Source organism: Gekko japonicus, unplaced genomic scaffold (genome assembly GCF_001447785.1).
Source record: "Gekko japonicus isolate JY-2015 unplaced genomic scaffold, Gekko_japonicus_V1.1 scaffold636, whole genome shotgun sequence".
Classification (NCBI taxonomy): Eukaryota; Metazoa; Chordata; class Lepidosauria; order Squamata; family Gekkonidae; genus Gekko; species Gekko japonicus.
In genome coordinates this window covers 771,057-782,540 of record NW_015171523.1, presented here as the reverse complement: position 1 = coordinate 782,540, position 11,484 = coordinate 771,057, and the positions used below count along the sequence as shown (strand labels likewise).

Genomic DNA, 11,484 nt, shown 5'->3' with positions numbered 1-11,484 from the left:
GAATTTTACTAGTATCCTAACTGTTTTGTTTAGTGTAATTTGCTTTTCATAAGCCAGCACTCTGTCAAACCAAGAATTAAGGGAGTCATTCTGAGTATTGGGTTCGATTGATTTAGCATTGGAGGAGAGGTTATCAATTATAAAGTTATAAGCTATAAGTGCATCTTCCATTGAACTATCATTAGTAAGATTGCACTTTAGTTCAAAGCCCTGTGAGCTAGACATCCAGGAGCGAATCTGCGCCAGAGACAATGCAGAGCAGCTTATTTTCTTATGCTGGAATAAGATGAGTTCAGAGTTACAAGGTGGGCACTGATTATCTAGAACACAACCAGATTGAAGGGACAATAGAATGGGAAGGTGATCACTTTCGGTCCCGGAGCCAACGGAAAAGTCAGTAATACAGTCTCTCAGATCCATAGAGGATACTGCATAGTCCACAACACTTCATCCCCTGGGGGAAATAAAGGTATAGTTTCCAGGTGTATCATACTGAAAGGAACCATTAAGTATAGAAAGGTTATTTTGAATACTTAGGTCTATCAGCCTGTGACCAGCCTGATTAACAACTGAGTCTCTAGACTGCCTAGGCAAAATGAAAGGGAAAGGGGTTTGGTCTTCCCCATCCCAATGGAAAATATTACTAAGGTGTTTATTATTACAACCGAATCTAGCATTAAAATCCCCCACTGCCAAAAAAGCGGCCTCAGGGTATTTTGTTAAAAAAACACTAAGATAATCTTTCAAAGAATTCCATTGGGATTTAAAGGAATTATTATCACGCCAAGGGGGCATATACACATTAACTGTAAGCAGCTGGAAGTCCCTGAGATGGAGAAGAAACGCCTGTGCAAGGGGGGGGGCAAGAGTCCAATTGCATAATAGACAATTTAGAAGCATTGTTAAACAGCCCACAAAGCCCTGCCATATAACACCCCTTCCGATTTGGTCTCACCGCAGGGAGAGAATAAGAAGTAAATCCATTAATCGAAATATTGCTGGGAGACCAAGTTTCTTGGAAAAAAATCATGTTGAAAGTTAATTAAAAAATTCATTAGATCACAGTCAACCCATTTCAGAGATTGAATTCAGGAATGGAATATTGTCAGGGCAGACACAGTCGTTTGCTGTGACTTGAGAAATAGGATGAGATGGAGTAACCTTTGGGAGTTTCCAGCTGCACAGCTCATTCAGATCTTTTAGTACAGTTTCTTCCACTATTTCAGTGGGGGGAGTTTCAGCGTTAGGCGTCTGGGATGAGATGGAGTAACCTTTGGGAGTTTCTGGCCGAACAGCTCATTCAGATCTTTTAGTACAGTTTCTTCCACTATTTCAGTGGGGGGAGTTTCAGCGTTAGGCGTCTGATCCCAGCTTCGAGATGTAATAATAATGTCTTCACACTCCCTCTGAGAAGTTTGGTTGGACATTATAGAAGCCAGTGAATCCTTAGGTGGATCAGATACAGCAGCTGTATGTAAAACATTTCTGCAGCACTTGGAGAGTCCTTGATCTCTTGCAATTTGTGGCTAATAGAGGTTAACCTATCAATAACAGACTGCTGTACATCATCTGAGAGGTTTCCAAAAGAGGAGAGAATGTCTTCTTCCAAATTCTTTGTTGAAGGATCTGAGCCCAAAAAATTATTAAAATCCAAACCAAATGAACAGTCCTGGCTGTTGGTCCGTGCGGAGAGAGGTTTGGGATCGAAGCAAGCATTTGGTGCATGGGCACTCAAATCCTTCCAGGAGATTAAGTTAGGTTGAGTAATCTCAATATCCATAAAATCCTCAGCTTGGTAGGAGGTAGTAGTCGATGGCTTAGCCTGGCTCTTACTACATAAGGGAGTAACCACAGAATTAAGGAACACCCGAGTGAATACCTGGAAGAGACATCACATCACTGGCATGATATTGATGCAACACTCTAGGATTTGGGCAAAACCCTATGGTTTACCATATCCTAGCACTGATGTCAGACTGATGACATAATGTCACTTACAGGCATCTGCCAGGAGTTATATCATGTCTCAGGCACAGCACCGTTTTCCCCTGCTCCCCCCCCTTCTTCCTCACTGGCTGCCAGCATACAGGGTGCAAGTCATTTTGCAAGTTACAATAGCTATGGCAATATGCATTACTTCTGGGCTCTAGAAGCATAAAAGGTAATGATTATAGCAAATACGTTGTTTTACAGATCTTGTAAGACCATCACTTCTGACATCTATTTATCTGAGATTAAGGAGGAAGGCATGCAGTTTGATGTGTGTGATTTCCAGCTTATTTTTGAAATGAGTGCTAAGGGCTAAGGTAGGTTGAGTGGGCAGAGGAAGAATAAATAGGCAGGGGAAGCTATTTATTTATTTTGGCTTTTATCCCGCCCTCCCCGCCGCAGCAGGCTCCGGGCGGCTCACACAATTACAGCAGACAAATAGAGGACAGGAAAAAAAGTTGTGGCTAGAGAGTGATGCACATTGGAAGGTCTGTCACAGAGAGAAGTCCAGGAACTTTGTCTCTTGCTGACAATCATAGCTGGTTTCCTAGTTGTGGTGGGATGCTATAATTTTTTTAAAAAATGTTGTGGGCTATCACTTCAAACAAACAAATAAACAGCTTTTATCTCCCGCAGTTCAGATCTCTTAGTACTGTGTGTTATTCCAGATCCCTATTGAGTCAAATGACATGTTGACAAGTTAAACATGCATCTGTCTCATACACTGAAAAGAAGAACCTCATAGGTGAGGAATTCACTCTTGGTTTTTTATCTGAATCCAGTGGTACTTCTTATAGGCCTCCTGTTTGAATCATCAAGCAAAAACAAGGGATTACATTTTCAATGTTTGGAACCTGGAAATACAAATCAACAGGTCCTCTGAAGCTGTTATTACTTTGCCAAGGCTTGTTAATCTGTGGTGTGTGCTCAGCTTGGTGGCTCCTTGACAGATAAGAATGACTTGAGCAAGCTCTCCTTTGCTTCTAGAAACATATTCAAAGCAGAGAAGATATGAAGGCATAAAATGGGGAGGGAAAGGAAAATCACAGAATTGCAGAAGTTGTTCATATGTTTTTGACAACTAAATGGGAAAAAAACTGTTCAATTATAATTGCTGAATTTGTTTTATGATACATGAATATGATTAACTAGGGTTGCTAGCCTCCAGATGGTTCAAGTCACAAATGGACCACAGTGACTAACCAAAATTTGCATCCCACCAATGTGCACTGTGAAAAAATTGATTCTATTCCAATTTTAGTCCACAAACTTGCGTCTTCTTTTGTTCCTTTATTTTGTGTCATGCCATGCTGCTGCTGCTTCCAGACAATTGCCATGCGACAACGGGATTTCCTAGGTACATATTCCGTTTCCCTCAATGCTCTGTCAGGTCACTTTTTTATACATGGAGCCGATGCTCTAAGCCTTTGTGTTTCCCTTTGGCATCTGCTGGCTCAAAACACAAAATTAACTCTGAGTAGGAGGCTTAGAGCATCGACTCCATGTATAAAAAAGCAACCTGATGATACTGTGCTGACAAGAACTCTGAAAAGGAAATACCTAGTAAAGTATTTCCGTCCTGTTCAGAAATTAAAATGCATATAGACTGAACATATGTGAGGATGAAAGCTGGATCATCCACTCAGTGAAGTACTATTTTATACAATGGGCTGTTGACTTGTGAAATTCACTTTCACAAAATGTGGTGATGGTCACTGGGTTAAATAAATTTAAAAGGCAATTGGATAAATTTTAAAAGGATAAGTGTATCATTAGGTGTAAGCAATGATAACTGAATGGGACATGTATTCAGAGGAAAAAAGCCTCGGTTTTTCAGAGGTTGGGGAGAAATCAGAGGATGCAGTCTGTTGTCTACAGGTCCTGCTTCTGGGCTTCCCTGTAACTGGGCAGCTGTAGGGAAGAGGATGATGAATGAGACAGACTACTGATATGATCCCGCATAGCTACTCTTATGTTGGTGGCATGTATAACCAGCTCACTCATGACAGAAGTTCCGAACAGGCCTCTTTCCTTCCCACGGCCGGCCTTGATGCGCCCTTTCCCAAAGAACCACCTAGGTAGGTGGTTTATTTTTGATTCGGGGTTTTGGGTGGAAGAGCTGGATCGGGAATGGGCGTGCCATGCTTCCCAGATGTTGCTGTGGGATCGCACCCATTTGCTGCGCCCCCAATCCGTCCCTCTCCCGGCCCAAAACCTCTCATGTGACCGGGGTCTTAATCAGTTACTCATAAACCCAAAAGTCCCTATCGGAATCAAACTGTAGCCCTTAATTCTTCTCCTCTTTTTCTGCCTTATTTTTTTAATAGAATCATATATTTATGTCTCCTCTCTTTGTCTATAGAGAGGTTTTCTTTTATCTCTTCCCATTTGTATACAATATTCAGGTTGTTTGAAGACTCCAAAAGTTTTTCTTTATTTTTTGTCTGAAATATTTTTTTTTACCCTTTCAATGATTTTGGGTTTTATGTAGCTTTTGATAGCTTCATTGTTTCCCTCTATATAATTTCTTGCAGTCTCTTTAGCTAAGAAGTTCCTTCCATAAGGTAAATCTTCTTCTTTGAGCTCCTGTTCTTAAATTTGTGTTTGTTGTAGCTGTGCATCTTCTTTCTTATTTTCAAGTTCAAACAGGCTTCTCTGGTCCTTTTCACAGTTTTGCTCAAATGACTCTCTCACTGCCCAATGGACTTCCCGATAAATTGTATCAACTAACATCTCTTGAAATTGTTTCCAAGAAATGTGTGTCTCTTGTATATCTTCAACATTTTCAACACTATCTGGAGCATTACACTCAGTTTAGGAATCCATTTCTTAACCCCACAGAGTCAATAGCCTCAAGGTTTGTGTTTCCTCCTAATCTTACGCAGCTGACTGCAGTTCCAAAGTGCCTAGAAGCAATCCTTAGCCATGTTTTTCAAAGTTCCTTTAAGTCCAATTTGATCAGAGAGAAAAATAATATTTGGGATTCAAATACTTCCCTTGGTTGTTCAGTAGAAGATATTTCCAATTGGTCAAATAGCTTTAATAAAGTCCTCTCAACAGCAAAGCTTTTAGATTCTTGGATGTTTCTTTAGTAAGTACTATAAGTTGAATGTGCTCTTCCTAGCCTTATATCTCTTTAAAATCTGAGTGTGAGACTCCCGGGACTTAGCCGCTGATGCTGGGGGGGGGGGAACCTCCCGCCCTAGATTTAAGTCTCTTTAAAGTTGTAAGGCTTGGCAAGCCGATTTTTATGACATAAAGCTGTCTTTTGAAGAATGTTAACTACTCATGGTCTTCTCAAGTTTTTCTTAGGCTGTGTTTCTGACTCTTTCGTCCGGTAGCGACAGCTTTGGCTAACAATGTGAGTCTCTTTATTTGCTCGGTGCTTCAGGCAAAGCTTGGCTGGCCCCTGTTGTTGCCACTAAACGGGGGTGTCAAGTTGAAGTCCCTTGCTCCCAACCCTCTCCCCGAAGGTTGGCAGTGTCTCACTTGCATAGAGACCCTTAACCAAAAGTGATAAAGCCGGCATGGCAGGAGAGCAAGTCTCTGCCATGTTCGTGACGCCATGCTGCAACCGGAAACCAGCCTTTCCTTATGAAAAATTGAGTTTGTTCATCTTGCCTATGAGCAATTTTCTGGAAAACTGGGTGAAGGAAGATTGTATGGGCTTCATCGAGGGATCAGTGACGCAATTGGAGCGATCACACAGGAAACTCCATCTGTGGCCTGTCGCAACCCATTTGATACTGCACTTTCCCAGGTATTTTTAGCTCCGCGTCTTCAGCGGAGTGAGATGGGTTCCCGATGGGTGTGGGAAACTTGCCAGATGTTCCTGTGTGATCGCTCCCTTAAAATCCACCCGGCAGTCGTGCCTCTCGCGCAGCTACTTCTGCGTGTGATCGGACCCATAAATGGCTGTTTTCTTCAATAGGAGGGAATCTCATTAGATCTGTGCAGTAGCATTTGTCATAATGTAGTCCATGTATGTTTAGAGAGGACAATCAAACCTTATGACACAGTCAGATTGGTAGTGTTTTTTTTAAAAATAAGAAATTCACCTTTATCTTTATGTACTGTTATATTGCATGAGTATTTACTTTGGGTGCTGCTTTGATCTAGGTGAATTCCTGTGTGGCATATATGGCAAGGAAAGCCTTTTAGCCACTTCAGCTGGTCCATCAGGTATACTCTGTCTTAAGAGGCAGGAACCATAAGATAGGTCATACATTTTAAAATGAATAAATACTCTATTGCAAAACATTCACTGTGACGGTGCACACTACGGCACAGCCATCGGCACTGACCTCCCGTGCCCCGGGCGACAGCTCCTGATGCTGTGGGAAGGGGAAGAAGGGGAAGAAGGGCTGGTGCAGTGCCTGCTGCTGCTGCTCATGTGGGAGCCGGAGTTTCAGCTTCTGCTCCTTGCACTGGCTGATGCCACCGCTGCAGATGAAGCAGCAGGGTGGAGGATGCCCATTCCTGGGCTTGTTACTCCCGGAATGCTATCCCTGCTCGTTCTGCCTTGAAATGACCCCTGGTTACCGATGCAATGAACATGAAATTGAGCAAATCCCAGAGGACGGCAGAAGACAGGAGGGCCTGGCATGATGTGGTCCATGGGGTCATGAAGAGTCAGACTCAACAGTGTGACTGAACAACAACAACAGAGTAGTATGAGAACAAGCCATAGTCTGCAATTCAAACAAAAGGGCAAACTATGGTTTGCTATAGGTGGGTAGCCATGTTGGTCTGAAGCAGCAGAATAAAGTTTGAGTCCAGTGACTCCTTTAAGACCAACAAAGATGTATCTGAAGAAGTGTGTGTGGACACAACAGCCTATACCTTGAATAAAACTTTATTGGCCTTAAAGATGCCACTGGGCAAACTTTATTCTGTGGTTTGCTATGAAATGGTTGCATTTCTAAATCAAGGATGAGAAAAGGGGGAGGCAGTGCTTGAAGTCTAAGGTTCTCCAGGACTCTCCATAGAATGACAAAAGTCAGTTCACGATTCCAGCTGAAATGTGCCAGTCTACACAAGCAGACTATGTAAAAAGGTGCATGGAATAACTCTAAAGGTGACACGTAGTGAGATTAATTGAGCATAACTACCAACTATGGAAAGGTATATTTTTTTCAGGTATCATAAAGGAAGTTGTTATTAAAATGGAATGATATGAAGAAAATTACTACATTTATTGTTTACTTTAAAGTGGGAATAAACATTTGAGATATTTATTTATTTTATTTTATTTATTTTTTAAATTTATATCCCACACCTCCCCACCGAGGCAGGCTCAGGGTGGCTGCAAAGGGAATGTAGATTAGGAACTGAAATAAGAAGTAAGTCAGAACATGTGTAAAGAACATTATAGTAAAATTATGAGGAAAATATCAACTAAGATATATCAACTAGCAAAAAATGGCCTGTATTTCACATGGTGTAGTGCCACAGCCCTGCCTTAATCAAAAGACCAGGTTGTGAACAGCCTGACTGGAGTCACAAACTCCAGTAGGAATCCCAACCCTCTCCAGGCTCCAGCATCCCACTTCAGAAAATATTAGGAGGGCCAAAAGAATAACAGGGATACCCTTCTGCAGACTCCCCCAGACAAACCAACACACAGGTAGGTCACCAAAATGGTTTATTTAGGGCAAAGTAGTACTAATATACAGTGCATCAAAACAAGAAACTAGTTTAGTCTCTAGCTAATTTACCTGGTATAATACAACTCTAGTTGGTTCCAGCAGTTCTTAACTACAAACCCCAACAATTGGTTCACAGCAGTCAAACAGGGAACACCTTCCCCAAGCTCAGTCCTTCCAGCAGAGTCAGGGTTTTTCCCAAAAGAAAAAGCACATCCCCTCTAGCATCCAGGAAACTTTAAGGTCCAACAACCAATTAAAGAAGGATTTCAATTTTAGCCCACTAAAGCTCTGACCACCGACACTAACTGCCAATTAGGCTTAACCAGGCTCACCTGAGCCCATCCCTAGACAGTGCCAAGTAACAACTAATAGCCTACAGGTGACCAACCTTCAGGCTCAAGAACCCAACCTTCGGCTCCTGCTAGGCAATAACTACATTTGCCAATTAAAGTAAAATGACCCTCAGTTACTACACAGGGTCAGCTGAGGTAAACAGAGCTACACAATTTATTTCATGGATGAATAAGAAAATTGGCTAATGACTGAAAAATATGAATGGTACAAACCAGCACTGATTAATGCAGTTTTATAGCTATACAAACACGGAAGAATTTATGCACACTTGCGGCAACATTTCTTCTCAACAACTATAATGAGAACACTCTACAAACTACTGAAGTATAGTGTGTTCTGTTGGATGCGGGAAATCCAGGTTCAATCCCCTGTTCAGCTATAAGGATAATGGCCAAATAGCTACCCTGCAGTCTAACCAATCTCACAGAGATTATGTGAGGATAAAGCCATTCTGGTTTCCTTTGAGGAATGTTTAATACAAATCTACTAAATAAAATAAGTGTTTTAACATTTATATGGTTGGATCCAATCTAGGCTTGCCAGGCCCCCACCAGGGGTGGGGCATCCCCTGCTCCAGGGCCCTTTCCCTTGGCACCAATCAGCTGACCAGTGGTAGATTTACTGACAGCAAAAGAAGGCCTAGGCCCGCATCACCAGCAACACAGTGATGTACCTTCTGGCACACATTGGAAGCTATGTCTTGATGTTGCCAGCAATGCAGGGATGCAAAAACTCCATAGTAAAAATGACTTCTACCATAGAGTCTTTGCCCAAATACCAGAGCATCCCCAAGTGGCTGGCAACTTCATGACGTCAATTTTGGTGTGTGCAAGAAGTGAATTCACTTCATTGCCATTGATACCAACCTAGATTTTGCTTTGCTCTCAGTAAGTCCTCCCACCCCCACTGTTGCCATGATATACCTGGCAACCAGGCCTGTAGCTACTGTGGGGCCCATGGGGCCTGCCCCCTAGTGGTTTTTATGGGTCTCCCTCCCGAAATCTCGGCTCCCCCTCTCCTCTGGGCCCCTTCACCCCAATTGCATGTTGGCTTGTCAGCGGGGAAGATAAGGGTGGCACAAGCAGTAGCAGCGGCAGCACAAAAAGCAGAGAGCAGCCCAGGCAAGCAGCAAGCATCTCGGGCTCCACCAGATGCTCGCTGCACTGCCTACCAGCAGCAGGAAAGCCATTCCAGGAAAGGAGGCAAGTGGCTGCTTCCTCTGGCCTCAGCCAGGTGCGCCTGACTGCGCTCTGGTACACCGAGCCCGCACACAGCACTTCCGTGGCCAGCCTGGCTGCTGCTTACCTTGTCTCTCCCAGCCCCAGGAGGGAGCCAAGGATGGCTGTCAGGCTGGTCATGGTGTAGCGCTGCAAGGGAAGGGGCACTGGGGCTCCTTGGGGAGGGAGGGAGGGATCCAGATGCTCCACAGTGAAGGTCTGCCCATGTGGGGGGGGAGCTGAGGGGCCCCTTGATTTAATTAGCCAGTGGGCCCTCCTGAGGCCCCCTCCCAAGAACATCCTTAGCGATGGGGCTGCTGGCAACTCTAATCCAGCCAAATGTTCCACTCCCAGTCCTCTCCATACTACAGTCCCTTTCCCACATGGCTTTTGTACATTCAGTTCCATGATCCCAAGCATAGCCTTTTTAGGTGGCCCTTTTTCATTTTTCCAACAAGAAAAGCTGGTTGGATCCAACCCATTTTTTCAAAAAGTTTCCAAAAATCAACGGCTGCTATCAATAGGCCATATTCAAAGTATCTTCAGGCTCTGATTCAAAGGATCTGAAACACACAGCTGCCTCTAGTTTGATTACAACTTGTTTAAAAGGTTGTAAGGTATATTTCAGTAGGCATAATGGGATGAAATTAAAACCTATATTGAACAAATATTATTTCAGAAGCTTATAAGACTAGATAATTCCCTTTGTTCAGAAAATGAAAAGATTTGTCTAAAAAACCCAAAAAACCTGTTGTCTGAGTTATGAAATGGGCCAGAAAATATACTAACAATAACTTCCTAGTTTATGCAGGAACATCTCATATGACGTTGGATTTTTGAAACAGTTAGCACTAGGTTAGATTAGATAATGACATTTTCTTTATTATGACTAAAATTACTACATGATAGCCAGATAGTTTGAAACTTCCATATCACATTCCTTAAATAAATTCTGTGAAAAGATAATCTGAATTTTTACTTAAATAAACTGGCAGGGCAACATAAGCAAAGAGGTCCCAATTGCACAGAAAGATGGGGAATAACATTAAATAAAAAAGTAAAGTAAGCTGAAGTAAAGTAAACCAATTGTAAAGTTGTCTCTTCAAATAATTTTAGAATTCTACATTTGTTATATCAAGAAAAAAGATTCTATGCATTTATATAAAGAGAATTATGGCAACCTGAATATTAATAGAAATTTCCAATTCTCCACAATGAAGTAACAAATTACAACTAAAGATGAAAGTAATTAAATGGGTCTCTTTCCTCTGTTTTAAAAATGAATTTAAGTTCAAGGCAACTGCAGTGACAAAATGGTGTCAGAGGAAAATGTATAATCTCTATTTTTCAATTATGCTTCAGTAGAAATTACAAAGTACCTCATAAGTGATTATTACTATATGGTAATCACAATGTTTTACTCATCTTAGCAGTGCAGCTAGTCCAACAAAGAAATAAGCAGTGAAAATGTCTCTATTATACCTGTAATGAACCTTCACGACATAATACAAGGTTATAATATTTGGGCATAGTCAGAAATCTGAAAATATGACAGCTACTTAATGCTAAGGATTATTAGTCTTTTATGTTAAAAAGTGGGTGCAGAAAGTACTTCTGATGCCAAATCATTCAGAACCTGGCATCACAACAGAAACTAAATTCCATACTTTGTGTCAAACCACAACTGAACACATCTTTCAATATAAATCTAGACTAGGTAAAAAAAAAAAGGTAAAGGTTCCCTTGCTCGAAAGCCAGTTGAATCCGACTCTAGGGTTGCGGTGCTCATCTCCGTTTCAAAGCCGAAGAGCCAGCGCTGTCCAAAGACATTTCCGTGGTCATGTGGCCGGCATGACTAAACACCAAGGTGCACGGAACGCTGTTACCTTCCCACTGGTACCTATTTATCTACTTGCAATATCTTGCTTTCAAACTGCTAGGTTGGCAGGAGCTGGAACTAGAGACGGGAGCTCACTCCGTCATGCAGCACACTCGGGTCTCAAACTGCCGAACTACCGACCTTCCACAGCCTGCAGTTCAGCATCTTAACCACTTGAGCCACCACAGCTAGACTAGGCACATGAATACTGAAATATGTTTCTGTGATGGAGATTTTTGGAACAAAAATGCAGATGTTCTAAACATACCTTGTCTTGGAAACTCATCAGACTCTCGGTGAACTAGGTCAGTAACTCGATTCCCATAGTGCATTCTGGTGTCGTGATCATAAGCTTTCAGTGTCTCAGTTGAACTATAGGACTTCTGAGTTGGTACTC

General features: G+C 42.2%; 1 protein-coding gene across 1 annotated transcript in view; it reads right to left on the bottom strand.

The window, feature by feature from the left end:
- The window catches only part of LOC107117374 (teneurin-2-like), a 91,779-nt gene that overhangs the window by 76,621 nt on the left and 3,674 nt on the right, over positions 1-11,484 (bottom strand). The window contains exon 2 of the mRNA XM_015419474.1: positions 11,356-11,481. Within this exon, the coding sequence (XP_015274960.1) occupies positions 11,356-11,481 (126 nt within the window). The remainder of the gene's footprint in view (positions 1-11,355; positions 11,482-11,484) is intronic.